At 35.3% G+C, this 27,847-nt stretch overlaps 1 protein-coding gene across 2 annotated transcripts in view; it reads left to right on the top strand.

Annotated features, from left to right (window-relative positions):
- Wdr7 (WD repeat domain 7) overlaps nt 1–27,847 on the top strand; it is a 253,422-nt gene that overhangs the window by 105,510 nt on the left and 120,065 nt on the right. For both annotated transcript variants that reach the window (XM_013116796.3, XM_005074662.4), the window contains one exon: nt 2,393–2,506. In XM_013116796.3, coding sequence (XP_012972250.1) covers nt 2,393–2,506 — 114 coding nt within the window. The remainder of the gene's footprint in view (nt 1–2,392; nt 2,507–27,847) is intronic.

The raw sequence follows: 27,847 nt of genomic DNA, 5'->3' as shown, positions 1-27,847 counted from the left end.
AGGTTTGGTGCAGGGGTAGTGTACTGGCCTCTCAGTCATCAGTCGGGGGTCCATGTGTTCCCCCTTGTTTAGGACAGCTGCCTCTGTGGGTTTTGCCAGCCTGGTCTTGATTTTAACTCTTATGAGGACTACCTAATCAATGTTTCTTTGTGTGGATTATGCTTTTAATGTCAAGTGTAATGATATTTTTAATTTAAAAATTCTAATTATTTTACATTTTCTATTTGAGTCTGTAGTTAATTTGGAGTTACTTTGGTGTAAGATGTGTGCTTTAATCTCCAGTGTGGTAGTGTTGAGAATTGGCAGAACATTTCAGAGGCGGAGCCCAGAGAATTGTTGCTCAGTTACTGGTGATGTTCTTTGAGAGTGACTGAGGTAGTTTTATGGGACTCCATGCTTACTCTGTCTTCTTGTATCATTGTGTGATCTTTCTTTCTACACTCTTGCTATGATGATTCTGTATGCCACTTACCAAGGTCAAATACATGACAGGAATTTTATTAAATGCGTAAGAAAATGAAGTATGAAATTCTCAAGTAAATGGATGAATATAGAAATTTTATTAAGTGATAAGTTTGACTAGACTCAGACAAATACCGCACATTCACTGTCATCTTCTGGGGTGCCTAGCTCCTAATTTACAGTCTCTCTCTCTCTCTCTCTCTCTCTCTCTCTCTCTCTCTCTCTCTCTCTCTCTCTCTCTCTCTCTCTCTCTCTCTCCCCCTCCCTCTCTCTCTCTCCCTCCCCTCCCTCCCTCCCTCCCCACCCCATGGGAGTGCATGTGAGTATATGTTGAGAAAATCTTGTGATGAAATGACTTGGGGGGTTTTATATCAGAAGACCTGCATTTCAACTCTGGCTTTGGAACTTAGCAGTAGTGTTATGCTGCACAGTTTCTTTGTCTTTCAGGTTAAATAGGATGAATATAAATGACTTACTTATAAGCCTCAACATTCACTTTTGTTGAATCTCTTAATTTCATACTAGAAAGGAAAATACTAGTGATCATTGCTGTCCAGATTGTTTTGAATATCTTTATTCCAGTTTCTTTGATCATTTTTAAAATTACCAAGTGTTAGCAAAGAATGAGAATGAGATTTCAAAGGTTATATTTTTATTAAATTATAAAACATAATCTTTGATTTTTAAAAATCATTTGAACAATGTGTCCTTTTAGGAATATGTTTATCCTTTCCTTTTATCCCCTTCTCTTTGTGATTATTTCCCAATTAGATTGTGTTGATTAAAAAATTAGTTTTCTAATAAATCCGTCCTTCATGTTAAAATTGATCTTTTGAACCCAACAATAGATATACTTTAGTAGAGTAGTAACATCATTTTTTGTTCACTGGGGACCATTTGTTTTTGCATCATTATTCCCTTTTTCGCTCCCTTAATTCTTTACCTCCTTTGTCCCCTCTCGGCCTCCTACCTTCCAAAGCAGCTCTGAACAAATGATGCTACAATGATGGGGTGCTCTGTTTTCCATATTCAATCTTTAGGTCTTGTGTTCATCTAGATTGACATCATTGATGGTGGTGAATGAGTTAGGGTTTTTCCTCCCTTGGTGTCTTTGATAAGCCTGGGGAATTGTGTAGGACAGTATATCTCAAAGAAAAGAAATCCTTTAGTATTTACAGCATTTAGTTTGCAAGTAATTTGGATGGCTCCTGTATAAGCAAATATTAAAGTACTTCTATAAAGGACTTGATTAGAAAAGTTCCACCTCTGTAGTAGCCATGGTGGACTGATGGCAATAATAGAAAAACACTATAAAATCTATTACTCATTGCTAACTTAGAAATAATATTGTAGATGCACATCGACACTGGAATATTTTATCAGCGATAAGAAGATGGCTATGCAGGAAATAGACATTTTTGTGAAGTAGCAGAATGGAAGCTTTGTTCAGTATAATTGTGTTCCTCATCCCTAATTCTTTGATAGAGGGAAATGCTTTTCTTTGGAGGCAACATATCTCTCAGGGCACAGCTCTTCTCTCGTTTTCACCTCTTGCCAGCTAACATAGTAGAGAAGTAAGCCTTTGAACTAGTTCTTCACTGTACTTTTTCCCCTGATTGTTGCACAGTTCTGTTAAAATCAGGTAATGTAAGTGTAGCAAAAGTGTTGGTGAAATGAATCAAATAAAAATATAATTTACATCAGCATTTTGGGGTCTGATTTTCTCAGATGTTGATTAAAACTAAATACAGAATTTACCCATGCACGTCCATCCACGTACATAAATAGAACAAAGATGAGTGCTTCATTCAATTATTTGTATGTTATACTTTGTCAAATTATCCTTTGAATAAGTAAAAAGCTTTACAAGTTTCACTCCATTTCTTTCATTCTGTAAAGTGAAATCTTGTCACTCTTGCCCCCATTTTAGCTGGAGTCACTGCAGAAGCCATGCAGACAATGGCAACAGCTCCAGATGCCTCCGGGTCTGAAGCCAAAGTCCAGGAAGAAGAGCATGACCTCGTGGATGATGACATCACCACTGGTAAGCATGGGCAGAGGAATGTTACTTGTTGGAGCTTTGGTTAGTATTTCAAACTGTTTGCTACGTCATGTACTGGGGTTGTGCCCTTTGAGGGAAGGCTGGAAACTTGAAGTGGAACTGTTGATTTGGTTCTGGAGGGCACATATCACTGTACCAGTGAGTCCATGAGCTGTGACTTGATTTTGTGGAAACATCATTTAATTGTGGAACTGGGGTCATTACTAAAGCCTTAGAACATGTAGAGGCATATACATGCCCATTGGGCTGTGAAAGACTGCAATTATAAGGGTAAGTTCAAGAATAATTAAGTTGTAGTGGCAATGTATGTTGTATAGGCTGTGTAAGAAAATGTACACACATTCTTTATACTTTAATTGAGGAAGTGAATGCTGCCTGTTAAAGTTATGTACTTGGAGTGGACCAAATACTCTTCCTTGTATTACCTATCATGGAACCAGACATACAGCAAATTTCACAAAGTTCACATATGACATACTTAGCCTGTTGTTGAATCATTTTGACTAATTTTAATTGTTGAATCTCCACATTAATTGTGCTCAATTTCTTTTAATGTACTGAGGATAAAAACAGACTGGATAGTTTTATTGAGATTAAAGTTTCATTGTTGAATACAGATGGTTAAAAGTAGTTAAAGATATGACTAAAATCTCTAGTAGCTATTAAGTGTGAATATTAAGCCAACTTGCCAGTAAATAAGAGTACAGTTTTATTTTAACTTTTTATTGATTCTTTGTGGATTTCACATCATGCATCCTGATCCCACTCATCTCTCCTTCCCCTCATCTCCTTCCTCTGCCCTGTGACCTCCCTCACAAAATAAAACACAATTTAAAGTATAGCCAAAAAAACAAAGCAAAATGTTGGCATGGAAGCTATAGTGTGGCCCAGTGAATCACACTGTGCACCCCTTAGTAGTCCATACATCTTTAAGAGTAAAATTCTTAACAAAAAATTAAAAGTAGAATTGTCTTTCTTTCATAGCAATGTGTATCAAATTTGTTATTACCTCCTGAGCACCTTTGACTTCTTCCCACTGGGAAGAAGGTGCGAGAGCTCAGTGATTTCCTTAGAAAACTGCAAAACTTGTATCTAAGAACTGTACCCTTAGGCAATGGCTTTGAATACAGTTTGTCTAAGTAGGAGAGATGATACCATTTCATTGTTATTTTTTTATAATTTTTACTTTTTGAAATTATAGTAGCAACATTTTCCCCCTTTGTCTTTCTCCCTCCAGTGGCCCCCCACGTTCTCTTTCAAATTTATGGCCTCTTTTTCTCTGTTGTTACATATAGACATGCATACATATATACATCTATGCAGGGATATATGTATGCATATATTTCTCAGTATTCAACTACAACCTTCTCAGTCTGCATATTGTTACCTGTATGTATATAATCTTGGATATTATACACTTGAAATTGGATTATCAGTTGTTTTTAACATGTAAATCTTCTGTGAAAATATCATCTAACTTGAATATACATGCATAGGAACCTCCAAGTTTTCAGAAATCCTTTAGCATTTAACAGTTAATACAATTGTTTCAAAAGGTACTAAAGGAAGTCTTTCATTTGCAGATGTTAACTAAGAAGTACTTTGTGGCTCTAGCTCCTGTTTTTATTGCTTTTTTAAAAAAAGAAACAGTGCTATGGTTGTGTTTTATCTTAATTGCCTATTCAGCTAAAGACCTACCATATAAAAAGTAGTTGTTTAATTTCTTGCAAAGGAGGTTCTACCTGAGCAGTAGTAGAACAGACTAGTGAACTTTCTGGAATAAAGATCACTGTGAGCACTCAAATAAACTTTAAGAAATTAATTGAAAATTCAGATTGTGCAGTTACACACGCATGGGATTGTATTATAACGCATGACTACTGTGTTCTTACAAGTTTAATGCAGTTTCAATGCAAGTCCCATTTGGAGAATTAATTCATGCTGCCTACCATGTATTTTAATCTGTTTAATTTGGCTAAACGTGTGTGACGAATGACTTCTGTCAGTTGATTTATTCGCTTCATGCCATGGGTTAGAAGCAAGATTGTTCAATATCCAAAGTCTTTAAATAACCAAAAAAGCCTTCGTTAACATGTCGTCAGAGCAGTGAGCGTGCTGTCGTCTGTTGATTGTTCAGGTCGCCTTTAGACTGTGCGACTTGATTAAGCTGTGATATAGATTTTTGTGACAGTTTAGAAGAAAACCATATTTCTTTTTATTGACTAGAATCCTATATAAACTGCATTATGGAAAATACGGTAGCTGCATCGAGAAAAACCCATTTTGAGTACAGTCTTATTTGGGGATGAGCTGTGTTGTCCAGTACCAGCACTGCAGAATCAAAGGCTGTCAGCTCAGCCAGTACCTTTGAACAAAATTCAATTAAGTTTTTCAGTTATTTTAAAGCAATTGCTACTAATACTTCTTCATAAAACAACTGGAAATTATTTCATGGCAAAATTTGGTGTCTTTTAGATTGATGTGAATAGCTATTTAAATTTATTTTTGTTGTTATCTGATACTTATTCTTAGAAGTAATTTGACCATTTATGAGTGAAATACAAAATATAATTTCCTATTCTTGCTATCAGAAGGATGATTGTTTCTGAAATTATTATTTCGGCTGAGCATGGGTGAGGTATGAACGTTGTTTGAGGACATTTACGCTTAAGCTGGCTCCTTTGTCAGTGCTCTCCTCACAGACGTAAAGCAGCACGGAGAAAGCCTCGTAAGTGTGGGCTTTGATCAATGGAACTAATTAAGTGTATTTGAAATGAAGAGTACTTAATTGGAAGAGAACAGCTGGAAAAACTGGGAGAAAAAAAATTGAGTCTTGATTGAGACGATTTGAACCTTCACCATGGCATTTGAACAATATGCTGCTGCTATTTCTATCTTTCTTTTTAAAGCTAATACCCATTGATCAGCGCTGCAGAGTAATGCCTGTGTGCATGTGAACACGCTCAGATTTACTTACCCTTCTGTCATAAGGGTCTTACATTCTTAGCTATGTGCTTTACACTACATATCACATGTTATTTTTGTGGATCAACATTTTTATGTATCAAATATTAAAACTTACTTTATATGAGTTGTATATCATAAAATTTGCATAGGAAATGTGCTTTCTCAATGAAATTACCTTAGGATTTCCTATATTCTATATATTTAAGATCTAAGATTTTTTTACCAATAATATAATAAGATTATGTCCAGATTATTTACAATTTGTGAATACTATGTAATATACTATATGTATATTATGTAATCAATATTGTAAATAATGCTTTGTTTGAATTACGATTTTATTGTATTTTGTTTTATTAATTTCTTTTTCATATGAGTTTGATCGTGTCAGTTCAGAGGGCTTTGTTTCCTTGGTGACCTCCATCCCCTCTCTCTTCCATTCTTTCCACCTCCTCTTCCATAGGGTTCTCTGAGCTCTGAGGGTAGGGACTGGATGGAAACCTCCCTTTGGGCTGAGTGTTCCATTCTTTGCATATTGTCTGGCTGTAGGTATCTATATTTGTTCTAATCTGCTGCAAGAGGAAGCTTCTCTAGTGATGGCTGAGCAAGACACTGATCTATGAGTATAGAATAATATCTTTAGGAGTCATTTTATCACCATTGGTTTTCTTTTTTGAGACCAGTATTATGATATATATATATATATATATAATTTATTTATTTATTTTGGTTTTTCAAGACAGGGTTTCTCTGTATTGCTTTGGAGCCTATCCTGGGTTTCACTCTGTATACCAGGCTGGCCTTAATCTCACCTGATTAAGATCTGCCTTCCTCTGTTTCCTAAGTGCTGGGATTAAAGGTGTGCACCACCAACGCCCAGCTTATTATGATCTTATATGACATCATTATACTACTAGGGAAAGATCATTAAAAACTGACCTCCATAGAAAAAATTTGAGATGAAGCAGGATTGATTCTTGAGTAGGCATTCTGTGTGACATACTTTTCCTTTATATAGTTATCTTCATGGTAAAAGATACTATTGAGGATGGAGTGATGGATCCTCTAAATGTTACTTTTTACACAGCTCTTTAAAATTTCAAACGAAGAAAATTTTAGAAGGGCTTTATTAATAACGCACATTTATCTCTTCAAGGAAATCTCTATATTTATCTTTAATGTCTTGTCTCTTATTTAATACAACAAGGACATAATTGGACATGTAATAGCGAAAAGGGGCCAAAGTCACCAACATTGTCAGGTAAGATAGTTGACAGATTCAGCTGCTTAAAATGAAACTAACTGTAACAAATGCTTCTGAATGGGCATATTTACTACTTGTACTTTTTAAAGAAAATTATAATTAACTGAATTTTAGTTACCACCTCAGGTACAGATCTGTACTAATGTACAGATGTTCAATAAGTCATTTTTCTATTGCTGTGAATTTAGTGCTACTCCTCCATCTCAGTTGCATTTTGTAACTATATGTTTTAATCCTAAATATTTACTGATAGGTGCTTTACCTAAGTTTGTGTATCTGGGAGGAAACCCCCTTTTTAAGGTAGATTTCTATGAATTTACATTCATTTTTTAATTATAGAATCAAAGTACTTTTTATAGGTATGACATTGATTTTTATTTTACTCTTTTTTTGATAATCAGTCATTTCTTTATGACAGACTTATGAAATTCCAGTATCACAAAGCATTGTGTGTTGACTTGGGTAGAAGAGTCTCTATGATTTTATAAAAGCATCCAACAATTTAAAGATAGTATTTCTATATATGCTTTATTTTGAATACTGTTTGGCAAGCTCATTAGCTTAGTATGTATTTTTTGGCTCATGCTAGTGTTGGTATTCTTTAAAATAAGTCACTGATAAAATAGGCAATAGAAATTATCTCATTAAATGTGCATTCTAGTAGGGGAAACAGACAATAAAAATAATAATTAAATATACACTGTGTAAGATGAGACATGCTACAGAACATAGAAAAGGTATAGACGAGTAGGATACAGTAAAGGTGTTAAAAGTCTTTGCGCGTGAAGAATTGTCCATAACTCCTACAAAGTCACTTTGAAATGGAGACTAGTAGTGTCCTGGGTCTGTAGACCTGCGGGGAGAGCTCTTGTGCTTCACTGCTCATAGCCTTAGAGCATAACGTGAACCCCCGTGGTTTAGAATTATGAACCTATACTGTTTCACATTCCCAGTGAATAATTTCATAGGATTTCCTTCTTTTTTAAAAAAGTAAAATGATATTATAGACTATCGCTATGCTTACTGTATCAGATGAGCAGTGAGGTAAGGATTCTCACTGCTTAAAATTAAGGTAGACCAGTGAGGGCTGGTGATGTAGCCCAGTGGTAGAGTCCCTGCCCAGCATTCCAAAGATGCAGTTTAGTTCCAAGCACCATAAGAAAATCAAAGTGAGGCTAAACTCTCTTTTATGGTAGGGGTGGGGCATCACACATTTCTTATTTAAAATTCCCAACATTACTTAGGACTACTGTTAGAAGATTGAAAATAGAAACAATTTTTTGTTGTTGTTACTACAGCCTTTTTTTATTGCATACATGTTAAACAGAGAACTCATTGTTCTGTCTGGTTTTCTGAAGTCATCACTGTGAAACTGACACCTTAACAAATACTCATGTATTAAAGTCTCAACATGTCTGTTAAGATAAAGCTCAACAGAATGTCTGGTCTGAGACTAAATACTGATTTGTTCATTTTACTACCTACTAAAGACCTATTCATAACATATTCTTACATTACTTTCTGACTAAAAGATAGGAAATTTGCCATGTTAAGGTCCAGATAAGCTTCATTAGGAAAAAAAAACTGGAACATTATTTATTCAGAGATCAAAATTGCTTTCCTAACACAAAAAGAGACTTTGTAATTAGTGAGAGTTATACCAGAGTCCTTTGTCTTTCTCATTTTTAAACTTGTAATTGACAGTGTGAAAAGGAGTTCAAGGAGTACTAGATGTGTGTGACTTCTTGTAAATAGTGCTTGTCCTTCTAGTTCTTAAATTAATCTCGCATAAATGAGTTTTTCTTTTACTTTAGAGATTATAATATAATTACATCATTTCCCCCTTATCTTTCCTCCCTCTAATCCTTCCCATATGCCTTATATACCTTCATGTCCTAAATATACCTAAAATCTCATCCAAAAGAATTTGTTTGGTGTTTCCTCCTACAGCTTACCCCCTACTACTATGCTCAATTGAATGCCATCATTAATGGCATAATTAGTCATCTCCAACCACACCCAACTGAAATTGGTACTAATTTCTATGAAATGTTTCTCTTAAGTATCTCATTCCTTAGAAGCATTCTAGGCCTACACCCTTTTTGTGTTGTTTTGTTGTAATTATTTATATTGAGTATTCTACAGCCACCTTCCTTACTCTGCCTCTTGCCCATGTGCAATGTAAGTCATTCATTACTCTGAGAATTTCAGTAGCCTGTATGCCATTTTTGCTCTTGTTAATTGTTAATAACTGTCCACTGAGTATAGCAGAGATTCCAAAGACTGTCCTTAGATATTTAGAGCTGTTCAAGGATTCCCCTTATCTCCAGAGTCATCAGCTACTACAATACTTTACTTTATTTCCCACAGAGTAACCATAGTTCATTCTTTGCATGAGTCCATTTGCCTGACTTGTGTATTTGCAGCTCTTCCACATAGGGATGATGTTCCAAGATGCTTTTCAAATCATGGCCATCTTCATGCTGTCCTTATGAATCTCCGTTCCATAGTCTTTCCCCACTGTGTTTTCTGTTTTCTTGCAGAACAATACCATGCCATGTACTTTTTGTTTAAGCACTTTACTTGCCTTTGAGACTCTTTTACAGGCGTGTAATTTTAACCTGTTTGTGTTATGTGGCATGAATACAATGCCTAGATATGTGACATCTCCTTAATAAAATGTTTAATAGCTAAGTAATTGAATTAATGAATCTGTAAGCTCCCTTTATGTCAAATAGAATTTGTCATTTACTACATGTTTTATAAATTCTTAGACACTGTATTCTTCCTTTACTTACATGGCATTTATCTCCTTTAACTAACCCCCTTCTTAATTGCTGTTTGATGACTAAAAAAGTGTTTGTAAAAAAATAGTGAGCGATTATGGGCTATTTTCTGACAATCTCTCTTGCTGTTTTAAATAAACAGACTGGAAACACATATGAGAGTATAGATGGCTCTATTGAACTAGTCACAGTTGACTTTCATTAATAGTATGTCTTCTTCTCTTGGAAAATAATGTTTTCAAAATTAGGACTAGCGTGTGATGTTCAGAATTTAATTGAAAAAAAAATACAAGTAAGATATCTGGAGTCTATGTGTATTGCAACTTAAATCCTGATATTTGGGTGGAAGGTGGAGTAGCTACTCTGTGTTCTCAAGCAGAAACTTGAAGTGACCTTTCGGTTTATAGACCATGGAGATGGCAGTTCTACTTTCATGCCAGCCTCTGAGTCCTTTTTGGCTTGCTGTCTCTTCACCTCTGCTCTGTGAATTCTCATCCTTTGCCATGGTAACTGGCACATGAGCATTGATTGTAGCTCTGTCGAGGAACAATGAATTCTCTTGTTGCTTTCTTGGAGTCAGGGGTTAGTAGGGTATGCACTGTCTAATCTAGGGATTGGAGGACCACTGCAGAAGAAGCAGGGAGGTTTGTGTAGAGGTAAGAAATGTGCTGCTCCAGGAAGAATGCAGTTTTTACAGGAAGCCTGATACATATGTGACACTTATGAGGAGAATACCAAGGTCCATCTGTGAGTGGATACAGATGCTTATGAACACTACAAAAACTTGCTTTCTGTTGCCTGCTGAAGACTGTAACTCAGCTCATGCAGGTATTTGGGTTTATTTGTCTGAAAGACTAGCCTGATAGTGCTTGCTTGAGAAAAAGTATAAGAGACAAAAGAGAAAGGCGTGCCAGGATAAAAGATGACTATAAAGTGCTGTTTAAATGTTCAGTTTCTGAATGAACTAATCTTAGACTTTTATAAATGAATAATCTACTTAATATTGATATATTTTGCCCAAGAATGTGTTTGTACATTTAAGTGAATTAAATAATATAAAGCATCAGAGGTTCTGTAACATGAATTGCTTTAATCAACACTTGCCTTGGCACCAGATCTTTCTTTATGATATTTTCTAAACAGAGCACTATTTTTTTAAGTGTATATGTATAGAATATTTGGATGTAGTACTTCTAAAAGGTATTGGAGCAGTATATATAGTAATTAATGTAATCTTTCTTTTGTTTGTTTTTGTTTTACAAGACAGGGTTTCTCTGTATTGTTTTGGAGGCTGTCGGTCCAGCCCGGCCTTGAACTCACAGAGATCCGCCTGCCTCTGCCTCCCAGTGCTGGGATTAAAGGCGTGCGCCACCACCGCCCGGCTGATCTTAAGCAACTCACATACACTGATCCATTTAGAAATGGGGACTTAATAACCTCATGACACTCTAGCACTTATTTCATGCCTACTATGTATCAAACTATGGTCTGGTCTTTTAAAAACCTTGTAACAACTCATGTGATACATCTTCATTATCACTTCATTTGGCAGTAGAAGAAACTGAGTAGTTGTTCACAGATAGGAAAAGGTGAAATTAGGATTTGAATGTAGGATGTTTGCCTCTGTATTGTAGACTTTTGATTGGAAGAAATTTGCCTGAAACTAGTTCGTTTAAAAAAATACAAGAGAAAAAAAAAAAAGAAACACATATTTATTCTGGCATATATTTTCTTTTTGTGTGATATAGAGACTTCAATTTTTCGTTTTAATGTAGTCTTGTTTACTTTTTCATGTAGCATGAAAAATATTTTAAATTTAAAGTAAAGACTTCCTGTTTGATAAACATAAATGCTCAATAGAGGAAATTATTTTGTGGGAATATGAAACCATACCAATAAGTGCAGCAATGTATAACCAAGATTGATTTGTACATTTAATCGTATATACTTGTACATCATATATATTTATACATTTAATAATATATACTTGTATATCATATATACTTGTACAATTAATCCTGTATACTCTTTTTGTTGAGTTTGGGAAACCACAGACATTCTTAATTTAGTAAGAATGTAGGAGCAACATTTGAAGGGAAAAATAATCTTTCCTGTGAGTGAGCTCTGTGATAATGCCTCTATGATAATAATGAATTGCACTGCACCGAGGCACACTATTATATATCTGTATGTTAGGTGAAGTACCCTTATAATTGATATCAAACCTATATGACCAAAAGCCATAATTCACAAAAGGAATGACAACAATGTCTCATAACTCATAGGCCTCATGTCATATCCATGAGTAATATTTCTACTGTGCAAGGTGTGTTAAAGGGGAGGAACAGGTTTCCAAATGGATGATATATTTTGAAGAGTCTTCCTGATAACTGGTAGTTACTTTAGATATACACGGAAGTCATAATATTTACTAACACTGTTAAACCATGGGTTTTTTTTGATGAAAATCAGTTGTCAGGCATAAAAGATTTACCCTTAATTTGAATTTTTCATCACAAATGAAAGATAACAATTTTTTGAAGTTAAGATAATCTCCTCATGGACTGTTGTAGAACCTATAGTACTAACTGTGAACCAGGATGAAAATCAGTTGTGTTTTCTTTTCTAATAGTGATAGTTCCAAATAACAATGAGTGGATCACATGAAGTAAACCTAATTTTAAAAGACTCAGGAAATTTGAACCTGGTCCAAGGTATCTCTGTGCCCCCTACTGCTTTGTTTTTCAGAATGGTTATTACACTTAAAAGAAGTTTCGAGAATTTCTGTTTAGTTCCACATAGACATTAACCTTGTATTAACTCATTCTTCAGTCCATCTCATAAAGCATTCCTGTAGTTAAGAGGCTGATAGTTAATTTTAAGCCAGGCCACTATTTTATATATTCCCATCCACACAACAAACATGATTATAAAGGGAGTTTAGACCACTAGGTCCAGGTAAGGGTGGAAACCCCCTTCACTTGTGGTAGAAGTGGGAAGCTTTTGGGCTAAAACAGTTTACTGATTTAGAAACATTGTCCAGGCTATAGAAGAGTGGCTTTGATAAAGTGTCAGATGGACAATAAGGAAGGAGGCTTTATTCTTAGGTCAGCATGGTAGTTTGGAAGTAGCTGGCTTTATCTCTTCCACTATTTATTATTTTAAAAGAGTTTATTGTTAAGATTGAAAGAATAAAAATTCTTGATAGTAAGCCTGATACGTTTACTCAACAAATACTTTTGTTTACCCACAAGTCTTGAACTTCCAGAGGAAGAAAGTGAGGGTCCTCACTAGGTCTTCTTCCTGCCCTTCAATAGTAGTCTATAAGGCAAGTTTCCAGACATCTTCCTCTTGCATTTATAGCTACTACTGCTTATCAGTGATAGCCTACCACTCAATGATCTGTGAAGGATTAGAGAACTGTATCTTATTTTATCTGGCTACTATAATTCTAGTATTAAATCGTTTTCCTAAAGAAGCTAACGTGTAGCAATTTGCAAGTTTTTACATGAATGTGGTTAAGTCCTGTCTTCCTGAATTAGAAAAGGGACTTGATATTAATCAAGTTTTGTTATTCCTCCTTCCATTATATGTCCTGTGAATAAGATCACCAAACCAATGCTGTTATCGTTGGTGACTAGTTAATGAAAACCTGACCCCCATAGATAGAAAACTATTCTGCTCAGTCATCAGCTCCAAAATCTATTATGGTTTTCAATTCCACATAAAGCCATTTGTTTACAATGCCAGTTAATTCAAAGATACATTTTGTTTATAACATATTCCCACAAAATTCTCCACATACCCTATGGAAATCAGACTGTTTTGTGTTTATGAACAGTGTAGGTGGAAAATAATGGATTTTACATTTATGTTCTTGCCCAAGCAAGATGCATATGAAGAGGTTTAAAATTATTACTGAAGTGTTTTGAGTTGTGGTAGAGACATTTTTTTTAATTGGCAGCCAGCAGCAGTAACCATCTTCAGGGTTTCAGGAGGCAGCTAGAGTTTTGTCTGTGTTGTCAGTTGATGAGGAGTATCTGCCTTAGATATCAGGAAGTTATCCATAGCTCAGCTTTATATCAAACTAATACTGATGACAACTGTATTTGCTTTGATTATCATGGTGAATACCTATTGATTGTCGATTTTTAAGAAAATAGACATGCTTGGTTTAATTTAAACCTTGAGTTTCTGTGTTTCTGAAGGTTACCCAAAGGTCAAGTGAAACAGGTCACGTTAGATTCCACACAGAGTTAGTTTTAAATTTCAGTTTGAGAGAATTTGGTTTGAGATAAAAAACTATTAGATTTTCAGATATTTGCATTTGACTCTTTTTAGACTAATTCATTATGCTAGTGAATGATCTTGCACATTTATAAATTATGCTTTATACTTCTTGAGACTATTCTTTCTTAGTGAGATGCTTTTTTATGAGCTTAGTTTTAAAGAAAAATAAGGAGTAGGAGATGTGAAGGCTAGTTGAAAAGCATTGATATTCACAATCAAAGTGGCCTCAGCCTACTTAGAACATTCTATTTAGTAACTAAAACCAACTTAACAGATTTTTTTCCTTCCACCTTCTTTGTGAACTGGAGTTGATTCTTTTTGAAGTAGAAGTGGCAGGTGCAGAAACAGTACTTTTCTCTCATTTGTGGGCAGGATTCACCTAAATTTAAGTGAAGAGTGAAGATATACAATAAATGAAACCATCTGCCACTCCCAACACACTAGCCTTGCCCACTGTTGGAAAGTGCTGGGCCCCATGAGTCAGTCATTGGACAGGGCTCCTGCTGGGTCTCATTTCAGACGGTTAGGGCAAACCCTGTCACTACACATTTTGAGATGTGAGTCTCTCACCAGCCAGTCATATGGAGATCAAAGAACCTTTTAATTTGCGTTTAATTACTCCCTGAAAAACCGTCCACCATATCCAGCGGGAGCTATTGTATAAAAACAACCACATATGTATGTGGTCTTTTGAAATCTGAAGCTCCTTCAAATGTTAAAATAAAAATATTCTTTCTGTAACTCTTGTCATGTTTCCTCCATAAAATCATTGAATGAAGAGGATAATATGAGCAGCAATCTGAGCAGAAAGGCACATTGTAGTTTAAGCATTTGATGCTTTGTAACAATTTCCATCTTTTGAAAGGAGTCTTTGAACTAACCCTTCTGGAGGATTGGCTTAGCATATCTGTCAGTGTGAATTCTTTTATTGGCATATAATTTCCAATTAAAATGATAGCATTCTAATTGGGGCTGTTTTTATTGGAATTTTAACAGTCTTGTTATTCTTACTGTTGTGTTCAGTCTTTTACAAATTATTACAGCTTAACCACAGTAGTCACCACATTTTCAGAGAATTTTATATCTAAAGGTAAATTTGTAGTCCGGTGACCAATTGACATCTGTCATAAAACAAAAACAACTTGTCCTTGAGTTGATACCATTTGAGTCACATGGATGAATGACAGATGTCAGTGCAGTTAAGAAGTAAATTAATTTGAAGGTGTTAACTAAACAGAAGATCACATTTAATCTTTTGCTTTTGAAATACAAATGGAGCTATTGCAACTTGTACAGTTGCCCTTATCCTTAGTGGACAAATGTTAGTACACACAGAGTAAGTCACTATTTAGATCAAGGTTTCTGTGGATATGACCTGTGAAGAGATCTAAAAATCAGTCATTGTGACCATGTTGTGAGCCATTTGATCAGTCAGAAAAGAAGTCTATTGATTAGCAATAACTGACATTTCAAAATACCCATGTAGAAAATGTTATTGAATATATTAATGTTTCTCATCAGCTCTAATCACCAACAGATTTAAGTAAAAATGTCACAAGCTGAATCTGTTTATTAGTTGCTATTGTAAAACTTGAAATAAGTTATATAACCTCTAATTTTGATGAATGTATTAAAATGCCATGTTACCAAATCATTTCAAGTGGACTTAGGAGAAACATAGAGAAAAAAATAACTAAAGAACTGCTTTACATATTAAGGGATTTTGATTTTTCATTGAGATGAAATTCATACAACAAAGGTAATGATTTTAATGTGAACAGTTTGGTTTGTTTTTAAAAATCGAAGGACATTAAAGGTTGACATGTAACCAGTCTAGGAGTGTGATAGCTTTATACCAATTTAGAGAAAAAAGTTCTGTCTTTATTCAAGTAAGATGCTGAGATACTTAAATATTTTCATCTTATAACACAGTGTTATGTACAAAAATAAGAGAATTTAAAAGCTGTGTTATGACATTTATATACAGAAGAAAACTCTGGGTTTGTATGAATTCATCTAAATAAATCAAAAAGCAGTCAACATAGGAACATGTCATTAAATCTCTATTTGACTTGCCTTTTACCTCTATTCCTGAAAGAATTTGCTTAGATTTTCATTAAGATCTTTTGGCCTGTTTTAAGCAAAAGTGGGATATATTACTCATATAACCTATATGTCCCTGAACTGACTGGCTAGCCGAACTGAAATAGATTAGTGTGAAAAGCAAACAGGAAGAAGAAGCAGGGCATAGTTTCCCGCAGCATTTTGCATGTCTACTGATAGAATATGAACATGATACTAGTGAGATTTCTACCTGCTTTAGGTAAGTGTAAATTATATTTATTTTTATTTTGATCTTGAGAAACCCATCTGTATACAAGAAACCTTTTATTTTGCTTCATATACTTACATTTAGAAAAGGGTTACTGACAGGATAGTTGAGTGAATAAAGACCACCTTGAGTTCAGTTCCCGGGATGCCAGTGGTGGAAGGAGAGAACAGGATTCTCATAGATGATGTCCCCTGATCCCTACACTTTTGTGATGTGCATACAGACATTTGAAATTAATAAGTGTAATAAAATATTAATTATCAAAGACTTAGACATGGTATTTTAAGGTCAGATAAGCGAGTTCTCCTGAGTTGGAACTAGAAGGAAAATCATCTATATTCTGTCTCTGAGTCTAATATAAGTAGTTCATATAATAGAATCAGATTAGTTGTCTTATTTCACTAAGGTTGAAATCTTTCAGACTCATTCATATGAATCTGTGTCAATATTCCTTTTTTGTTTAAGGCAAAATAATTATACTGTAATGTATGACTCTGCCATTATTGATGCTTGGTTCCTTTATAGTATTTTGAATACTGTTGCTATGAATCTTAATATATAAAATATCTACTTAAACCCTCCATTCAGGACTTTTAGATTATCCCCTGTTCTTTTAGGTTTGTTCATAGGTTGGCATTGTTGGAGCATACAGTGATTGGTTGTATATTTAATTTCTTAATATAATGCCATGTTATTGTTTTCTACCATGACTGTTCCATTTTTCACATCTACTATCAGTGTGCGATGATCTTAGTCTCAGATCACAGTATCTCATTGTCATTCTGTTGTTTATTTCCCTAATGATTATTAATTCTGGGCCAAAAAAAGAAGTTAATTATTTCTTTCTTGGTTTTTCGAGACAGTGTTTCTCTGTGTCTTTTGAGGTTGTCCTGGAACTAGCTCTTGTGGACTACACTGATCTTGACTCACAGAGATCAGCCTGCCTCTGCCTCCCAAGTGCTGGGATTAAAGGCGTGCGAAACCACTGCCGACTATTTCTTATCACTTTAACTTTGTCTATATAATTCCTGATCTTTGTGCTTAGTGTTAAAAGGATCCTTTTCCCCTTATTGTTTGACTATTATTCTCTTCATCCATGGGTGGCTATTTTAATTTTCTTAAGTTAACACGTACAGTATTAAGTTTATTACAGTATTTTTCAAGGAGAAAGTTGCTTTTGTGGTGCTCCTTCCTTTTCCCCATTTCCCAACTCCTCCTTGCACTCTTCTCTGAGCCCCCTTTTCTCTGCTTTCATTCATTTATTCTGTTGCCCGTCCTCAGCTTCCATTACTTCTTTTCCCCTTATGATTTCCTTTATAGTTCATAGTTGTCTGTTTTAATGATCTGTGGTATTAGATTACAATCTAACAAGGATGGTCTTGAAGAATATTAAAATACACATTGAAATGAAATATTATTCCTTTTGCATGTAGTATGGATATGTAATTTTAGGTTTTTACACGTGTGATTTTTGCTTTATCTTATGAATCGCTGTGGGACCCCATGAGAGTTGAGGCCAGGCCAGCCACTGTTCTGTGGAATGGGCGTGACGCATCAGAGGAAAGCATACCAATGTAGGTTTTTAGACAGACAAAGAATTGAGGAATCCACAGAGCCTCAAATTGTCCCAATAACAATGTTGATTTTTCCTGTTTTCACTTGTATATTTTCTTTGTTTTTGGATATGATTTTGGCCTTTGGTGAATTGATCAGATGTGTCTCAGCCTGTGCAGTTATTACTAGGGCCTTACGAAAAGAGATTTCTGCCAACCAACAAATTTCCTCATTCGATAATACTTTGGTAGTTATCTAGGAACAGTTACCAAGTTTTGTAGAGTTTCTTGGTGCAGGACTTTCTTTTTAGCTCTTTGAACATTGCTTACTGTTTACCAATAGCACAGTTTACAAGGAGAAGACACGAGTTTTCACTGAATTTAATTGCTATTCTGTGACCGCTGGGTCTAGTAGATATACTGACATCATGATTTGCATTCATAGTTGTGATTTCTAATTTATAATAAACTCATTTTTATTAAGAGGACCTACACAGTCATTTACTATAGGGTCCACTAAACTTCATAATTATTTGGAATCATATTTAATTTATGCCTAGTGATAGTAAGTAGAAATAGATAACATAATATTATTTAGTAGTTTTATTTTAACACCTATTCATTTTAGTTAACATTGTTTTTGATAAAATACAAAACACTTTTAAAACATTTTATACTGTGAAATTTGTTTTATTAAGGGAAGAACTTAAAATTTGGGTATTGCACAAAATTGTGATGAACAGTTTAATTTGGTCTTTGGAGATTTCTCTTTTCCTGGTTTTACATAAGGAATATTTTCCTTAAAAGAGGCCTTTGAATCATTCGGTATTTAAGATAACTCATTTATAATTTAAGAATTTGAATATGAAAGGTCCCCTGTAGGTTTACATATTAGTGGCTTTTGTGCCAGCTGGTGAGTTTTTAATAAATTTTAGATCCTGAAGACTCTAATTATAGGTTTATAATTTGAGGCTATCATTGGGGAGGCATTAAAAGTTGGAGGTGAGATCTAGTTAGTGGTAGTAGTTCATTTGTACAGAATTCTCTACCGTTTCCTCTTTCGGCCTCTCTGCCTTTGGGCCACCATGGTGAGCAGCCCTGCTACCTGGTTCTGCCCTTAGGGTATTTATTCTATCTTATCTGTGATGCAGATAAGTGCATCCAAGCAACTGTGAGCCAAATATAAATATTTCCTCCCTTTTGTTATGTCAGGTATCTGATAATGGTATCAAAACTGATAAACACATTAGCAAAGAAATGATTTCCTTGCTACTAAATGCAGATATTTATAATAAAGGTGTATAAATGAAGTTCTTAATTGGCCTAGATAATAAAAGGCCTGAGTCAGATATAGAGGGAAATGCTGAGAGATCAGAGAGAAGGAGCAAACCACAGCACACCTTACCTCCTAAGTGTCTTCGCAAAGAAGAGAGTGATTTCCTGTTTGTTCCTGCTTATATCCTCTTTCTGCCCAGCTATGTCACATCCTGCCTGTCTGTACAGACCCCCAGAACTCTATGGTTAGCTACTGACAGTTTCTGCCATTTACCTTACTTCCTGTCTGTCTGTCTGTTCAGAACTCCAAACATCTATGGTTACCTAGTGGCAAGCTCCATTATTTGACTCCCAGGCAGGCTTTATTTGTACAAGAAAGCTATCACCACATGAAGGAATAATTGTTAAATAGTATCTAAAAAGGGACCAATGTAAGTAGCTTCTAGTGTTTACTGGTAGAACTTTCTTTATTATTTTCCTGTTTTACTTTACATAGACTTAGCTAAACTATATAATAGCTCACATTAATAAAGGGTGGTGATTGTTGGATGTTTACTGTTCTTTTTCTACATACTCACTGGAATCTAGTTTGTTCCAGGTACTCTCTGAAAAGCTGAAGATAGTATAGTATACAAATAGACATGAAGCGATTGATGTTGGCCTGCAAAATCATTTGTGTATGGTAACTTTGCTAGGGATAATGTTTCCTGTTGATTTATGGATATGGATAATTAAATATCCCCCTTTCCATGTTTCTGAGCTTTGGGGACACTGAGTTTAGCATTATTCAGCTTAGTGAGCAGATAGGGGCTCCTCATTCTGGACTCTGCTGACTGCTCTCTGAGGAAAATTCCCTTTACCCTGAGGATGTAGTTATTCTGCTTTTCTTGCCCTTCTCTATTTCTTCCATACCCCTTTCTTTTTGTGCTATTTCTTGTTTTTAATTGAACTTTAATTTAAAAAATTAAGTGTTTATGTGTATCGGTAGGGGGTTTGCCCCCAGAGGCTAGAAGAAGGTGTCTGATCCCTTGGAGCTGAAGTTACAAGTGGTTGTAAATCCACCAGAAGAATAGAAAAAGTTTTTAACCAGTGAGTATCTTTCCAGCCCCCAGTTCTTACTTCTTAAAAATCATCATTCTCTGGGATTTGGTGTGGTGTACTTTTTAAACTTCCTCATATTCAACCACTTACCAATGAATATTCAGCACAGCTCTTGGTTATCAACTCCTGTTGTCTTTCCCTGCTTTCAAAATAATTGTTCAAGTCCTGTTTTCCATTTCTCTTAAAATCCTTAGTCACAAGCCCTACTGACATCTCTTTCATTTCTAATGATTTCAGTTTTCTGGTCCTTATCTCTACCCCTGTCTCCCAGTGACCCCTCTCCTACACTAGTGATCTTTTTAAAATACCTGTCAAATCCCACCACTCTTGTTTCAACTCCAAAGAGTGCCCCATTGCAGACTTAGATCTGAATTCCTTCCTTTCCTCATGAGTTCTGCTGTCTGCTCACTGCCCCTGCTCGTGTTCATTCTTACTCCAGCTGCCTTAGCATTCGCTTATTTGTGAACATGTCACGCTTGTTCTCCTTTTAAACGGTCATGTAGTTTCCTCTTTTCCCAAACTTCACAAGTCTAGCTGAGTCTCAGGCCTCACCAGTGAAGTTTCTTCTTCCCAGTTGGTCCAGTCACAAGTGGACCATCCACTGAAGTCATGTTCCGTACCACTTTTTTAGATTGCAAAATCTATAATCTACAGCTATTTATTTGTTTACTTTCTTATATAAAATCATATAAGTAGGACCATATCATTTGTTAGCCATGTCAGTAGAGTGGATCCCTTTACATTCTAGGATTATCTATTTATTTGTTCATTGTTGCTCTTTAAAGATTATTTTTATTAATTTTAATTTATATTGTGTATGTCTGCACTTGGGTATATGCACATGAGTACTCATGCCTGTGGAGGTCAGAGGTGTCAAATCCAGATGTGTCAGATCCCTGGGGGCTGGAGCTACAGACGGTTGTGATTTGCCTGATGTAGGTGCTAAGAGTCAAACTCAGGTCTTCTGGTAGAGCAGAATGTGTTCTTCACTGCTGATTGCTCTGACATCTCTGTATCTTAAGCAATGTTTCTGGACTATCACTGTTCAACAAACACCTTATATGAGATTTAGTGTTCACTTTGTTAAAGAATTCTGAATTTGAGGTTTAATGATATCACTGAATCCTTGTGATGGTATGCAAAATGTCAGAATGTATGACTAGTCAGGTTCACTGGAAAGATAATCCTTAGTTAGGATTCTTTGGAGTCATTCTCTAAAAACTTTTGTAGTCACCAATCAGGATCCCTTGATATAGCTCTGAAGTTTAACATATTTTAAGCCATAACATAATATTACATAGGTATCTTTTCTCCTTGTCGTTTACTCACACAAATAACTTAAATTAGATAATGCCTTTTTCTTCTTGTTTAAATAGCCTTTACCCTGTCTCTCTTCTCTCCACCCCCATTTGTAACACAGTGGATCTGGAAATATCACCAATGCTTGCTTTGAGCTCCATGTAACCCACCTAGTCCAGCTTCCTAAGATGACAGACACATCCCTGACTTTTTTGAGAAAATTTGAGCAAGTAGACTCATTTTCAAAGATAGTGAAGTGGTCTGGGCTATGGCTTTGGTTTCTGTTATTGGCAATCATTTTCTCAGGAAAACATTTATTTTAATCAGATCACATTTGCCTTTTCTTTTTCCAGTAGCCATTTATAAGTATGCTTAACTATGTCATTTAGTTTTGTTTTAATTTTTAAGCATAAATTATTGCATTTATACTCTATCAGAGCTCATTTTTATGCTTAATTGTGTAGTACAAAGGTTTATATATGGTATTGTGTCTAACTGTAGTTTAGTTATAGTCTATTCTTTATTTTGGCAATAGGGTTGTTAGGGTTCTCTTCCATTAAAAAATTTGCTGCTATGAACATTGTTATTCATATCATCTATATATTTAACTATAATTTTTCTTTTGACTATACACCTAGGCGTGGATTTGCCCCGCTTATGCTCCAACACATACTATTTTAAAGTGTTTCCTATTGAAGTAGACATAGTGGCATGAGCCATAAATCAATCCATTTTGGGGGGTTGGAGGTGGAAGCAGGAAAATTTTATGACCACAGGTGAGACGGGAATCAATGCAATATGGAAACGAATATATTTATTTACCAGAGAAAGAACTTACATCAAGCTGGGGAGATCAGAAGAGTAGCCCGCTTCCAAGAGAGAGTGCTTTTGCTTTTGCTTTCTTTATATCCTCACCTGTTCCACGTACCCCTGCCCCAAAAGGGGCGTGGACAATATTGTGGGTTCACCCCTACACACAGGAGCAACATAGCCACATCCTTTCTTAAAACAGAAAAGAGTTGATTAATTCAAATCGAATTGTTGTTATCTTGACTGTATGGTGCTTTGGTATTTGTCATTTTAATTGTGAAAGTTCTTTGTATTGTAATGCTGGTAATTTATCAGTCATTAAACAACTTCTTTCACTCTATGCTTTGCCTTTTAATTTTCTTTAAGGTACCTTTTCATGAAAAGAAGTTTGTAATTTTTATGCTGTGATTTTATCCATGTCTCCTTTCATGGTTAGTGCTCTCGTGTTCTAAAAAAAGCCCTTATGCCATTATTTATACTTTCTTTAAAAGTTAATGTTTGCCCACAGTCATAGAAATTAGTAGTTTTCTAATAGTTACTTTGTGTGTGATGGAAGGGTAGAATTCCATTTCATTTTACTCATACAGCAAAAAACAAACAAAAATATCCACCCAAAAGCATTGTACATGTTTGCATGAACTCTGTTTTTTTTGCTTTTGTTTGTTTTCTCATATATCTATATTTATAGATATATGTGTGTGTATATATATAAAATGTTATGTACATATGAATATATATTGGTGGACCATGTTGTTTTTTAAAATGCTTATAATCAGTGTTTATACTCTGTAGAACATGTTTTCCTTTGTTGTTGTTTTCCTCTTCAGAGATTATTATTATTCTTTGAGCTTTGCTCTTCCAATAATACATTGTGCAGTCAAATTAATAATTCATCACAGGCTTTTCTGGAAATCACTGTCTGTTTCTGTACACCTGCTTCTGGAAATGTATGACTTTGGGAGCAGTGCTATTCTTTGCAAGTAATGCGTCCTGATTGGGGCATGGGGGGTGGTGGTGAATTGTTCATGACAAATCTCCTGTTCTATCCTCCCCTACACATCAGTCATTATTTTAACTCTAGGGAACACTCGGGGCAGAGTGAGCCAAGAAGCTGGGGACTCTTAGGGAAAATCCTCTCTAAGGAAAGTAGAGGTGAGAAGACTAAGACCACATCAGTCTCCAACATTTACCATTTCCAAGACCGGCTCTGTGCCATCAGCATGGCCAGCATCTGAGCTCTGTGACTCACAGGTGCTCTTGTCTTCTATGGGCTACTCTAGTTTTGTTACTTTAAAGAACCTGTAACTTCTCCTGTCATTGTGAATTCAAATAAGAATGAAATGCCTTTGAAGTAAAAGACAGTGTAAATGTCCTGTTTATTTTCCTAGAGTTATTTAGACTTCTGTCCTGATACAGAAAGGAAGCACTGGATAGTTTTCAGAATTTCTTTAAGGGAAACAAGACTTTGATGCATGAGCTTAATGCTTTTTTTCCGCTCCTTTCTCCCATCTCTGTGAGTATATTTATAGGCTTGTTATCTGAGAACACAGCTAGCTTAACATATTATATACCTTAACATGCACTGCCTTATATACCCTAACATGTGTTATATACCCTAACATATACTTCCTTATATACCCTAACATATGTTATATATCCTAACATGTGCTTCCTTATATATGATTAATATCACTGCTGAGAAAGCAGAAGGTGTGTTGTAGCATGTGGGAGAAGTCTGGTTTTATTTTTAGTATAAGGTAGCACCAAGGAGTCCATGAAAATGCACCAAGTCTCTCAAGGGGCATGAGATGTAAATTCTATGGGTAACATGGCCCATAATGCTTAAGTTCTGTATTGGCTCAATACAAATCATTCAAAAGTAATTGCTTTCCTGTGAGGCAGTACCAAGGTTCCTTTTTTTGTTGGTGGTGGTAGTTTTTTTTTCTTTTTCACTACAGAGGGATGAAAATACTAATAGTGCTTTCTGATTTAGTAGTTTTCTCTGAGAGCACAGAACATATCGGCAGCATTAAACTCCACAATCTCTCTCTCTCTCTCTCTCTCTCTCTCTCTCTCTCTCTCTCTCTCTCTCTCTCTCTCTCTCTCTCTCTCTCTCTCTCTCGTTATGTGAAATCCTACATATACCTGTATATGTGTGTGCCCATGCTCACACTTACCTAGCATGACTCTGGCTTATGTTCTAAGCTTATGTGGCCAAAGGAAAGACATGCAGTAGCAGCAAATCACAAGAATGGATTGTGACTGTTTCTGAAGGACTTGACGCTAAGCATTGTGGGAGCAAGAATAGCCAACGAACAGACTTAATATTTCTCTGTGTTGCATGTGTCTGTGTGTATACACATACATTTATATTTATGTAGATGAGTGTACATGTGTGCAGGCATACCTATAGATCAACCTCAGATGCTGTTCCCCAGACAGCCATTGTTTTTAGACACAGGGTTTCTTACTTGTGTCTTGGTGTTTAGACTAGACTGGCTGACCTCTTTTATCCCTAGCACTGGGATTACATGCATGCGCCACCACACCAGGCTTTTTACATACTCTGGTCTTCATGCCAGCAAGCACTTTATCAGCTGAGTCATCACCCCAGTGCAACCTGACATTTGAACTCTTACCTGTGTCATGGTTTGCCAGATGAAAGAAGCAAGATGGAGGCTTTCCCTTGCTCCGTTTTGTTTCTCGGTGTGTGGTACTCAATTAGGCTTTCCCAGGCTCTCTTTCTAGTCCTCTTCCCTCTGTTCCAGTCCATCCTGCCTTGTGGTGTGACTTATCACCTGGCCAGGAATAATTTTCTGCCTGCTCTCATTGCTTCAAGGTTTTATTTCCAATGACTTCTGAGTCTCAAGGGTGTTTTGACTGAGCCATATTTATCTGATCTTCATTTTATCAATGACTCATTTTCCCAGATCCAAACCCTGAATGTCCATTTGACTCTTCTTTCTTTTTAGTGTCTTTTTGAGTGAAGTGCAGGTGTTGGTAATACCCTGTGTCTTCCAAATGCACAAATATGAGGAGATATGCAATGAATGTTTAAAGAAGTCTTTATTAACATCCTTAGTGATGAAAAGAATACCTCTTCTCCATGTGCCTGACCCTGGCTACTCTGGCTTTTAACTGTTAATTTGTTGCCCTTTGTGTTTCCTTTGTAAGTCAGATGAACACTGTCTGCTTTAATACCTTCCTCCTTATGGTTTTAGTAGCATTGCTTTTTGTGTGAAGTAACTAGTAAATTACTATATTTTGTGAACAGAAATGCAAGCAAAAATATTTCATAGTGGCTGGAAGAAGGGAGGATGAAAAAGGCTTCCATCAGTGTGAGTTGCAGCCCTTAAGTGTGTGGTAGTTCCTAGAATGACGACAGTGCTCCTTCCCAAACGCAAACTCTCATGAAAAACACAGGTAGGTTCATGCAATAAAACGAACCTGTCTGTTCAAATTCTTGAAGTCATTAGTACTTTGTACACATTAATCTCCATATGATTTCCCTGTGACCATGGGTGTATAGTTTAATCAGTTTAACTGTTGAAGTATTAACATGTAAAAGTCATCCAGAATATACAAAAGTAATAGTTCATCTCCACCAATACAAAATTATCATCCCTAAATTTGAGCTGTGTTTACATCGTTTTACAAAAGCTAAGCATTCCCCTTCTCCCCCACTGACCTAATGCTTCGCTGCTCTCCTCAAATAAAAAAAATCAATATATGCACCAAACACCATGAGCAACCCTGTAATAATAAACCAGAGTACATGAAATTGAAATGGCTAATTCCAGGAAAAAAGATGATTACCTTTGTAACCAATCACAGTCTTAAAGAGAGTATTATAAATATAAAAATTCCTTTAATTTTCCTAAGAAATCCTTAATCATCATCTAAAGGTATTAAAATGGTATATTTTCTTTGATTCCCACAATTATTTAATGTAAAAATTTTGAAACTAAAATATTTAAAAATCTTCAACCTAGTTCAGATTTTTAATTTCTTATCCTTTTAATTTCACACACATTTAAAACTTGAACATATAGAAAGACTACCTGCATTCTAAATCATTACATTTTCTATTAAAATATTATATGGCACAAAATATTTTTAAAATGTGTATTAATTTTCCTAGAGACATTATTCCCTTTTCTCTGTGGCCAGCTTTTGTTTTCCTGGTTTCCCATTTTTTTCACTAAAAAATAAATATATTTCAAAATAGTCATTCTTTATACTATTGCAAACATCAGATTCTTGTACAAGATAGTAAGAGATCAAGGTATATTATTCACCATTTTACTAATCTTTGATAGTTGTACTTTGATAAATAAATAGATCATCTAAGATTCAATAGGCCAATTGCAGCATGTAATAGCTATTCAGAGGCAATTAAACTGCCTTTTTTCATGCCAGCATGTGAGCCGCCCTTTTACAACCTTCAACTTGATTCGTGGTGATTCAAAATTAACTTAAAAGTCTTGTTTGCTGACAGCTTAAAGCTTAATTGACTGAAAGCCAAATAGAGTGTGTTCTGTATTCAGCACTAAGGCTATTGATAAAGCCATGTGTAAATTGTGCGTGGTGAAAGACAGTGATTGGGCCTCCTGTCCGTGTATTAGTCCACAACTTAGCATTGCCGCACAGTCAGAATTGCTTTGTCGAGTCTTTTATCACACCAGGTTAGCTCTCTCTGGAGCTGCTCCAGTAGCAGAGCAGTCAAGTATCGAGCTTCCGCATAGCTTCCGTGAGACTGTGGGTCTGCTGTCAGTCTGTTTCTTATTTGTGGTTTCTCTAAAAACACGTATATAAAACTTGTCTCTTGTCTCTAGGTGGGACCTCTGGTGGCATTTTTCAGGAGCCTCCTGGATCTTTGTATTGGCCACTTTAGGAAATAGCTAAGCCTTTTGGTTGAGGAGTTTTGAAAATATTTTAAGAAAAATGAGTACTATAATGCTGACACCTCTTACAAACATTAAATTTTGTCATTTTCAACATTTAACTGGGATAAAAATGGATGCTTAAGAGCCCTTATATATTTGAAGGAGTGGATGGGGAGTGGGTTGAGGGGAGGTAAGGAGGGGTGGGAGTGAGAACTTTGGTTGTAATGTAAAATGAAATAAAAAAATAAATTTAATAAAAATGTCAAAAACAAAAAGAATTTTCTAAAAATTGAAAAAAATGGATGCATGGTACCCTTAAGAGTAATGTAGCTATTATAGTCTAATAATTATTAGACTGTGGTGCACTTTCATTACTTTTACATAAAGCATATTTGCTTGCTAATTGAATCTTTCACATGGATACTTCTATTTTTAAATTGATCAGATACTGATTTGATCATTTAAATTTAAGTTTTTGTGTAACAAATGTTGAGGATGTTTCTTATATTACCTCAATTTTACAAAATCACCTTTTAAAATCACTAATGAAATTCACTGTTGCCTATACTACATTAAATTTGAAGTGTAGTTAATCGAACATGTTTTAAAGTCATGAATTATTTTGAAAACATTTTTGTTTTGTTTTTCTATATTATAGTAGTTCAGTATATAAAAATAATTTACATTGCTAAAGAACAAATGAATTCTCTTTTTTTCCGCATTGTTTAAAAGACAGGCTAAAATTTAAATATAGGGATAA

The sequence above is a fragment of the Mesocricetus auratus genome, unplaced genomic scaffold (genome assembly GCF_017639785.1).
Source record: "Mesocricetus auratus isolate SY011 unplaced genomic scaffold, BCM_Maur_2.0 Super-Scaffold_6730, whole genome shotgun sequence".
NCBI classification, from domain to species: Eukaryota; Metazoa; Chordata; class Mammalia; order Rodentia; family Cricetidae; genus Mesocricetus; species Mesocricetus auratus.
This window is presented reverse-complemented; position numbering and strand designations above follow the sequence as displayed.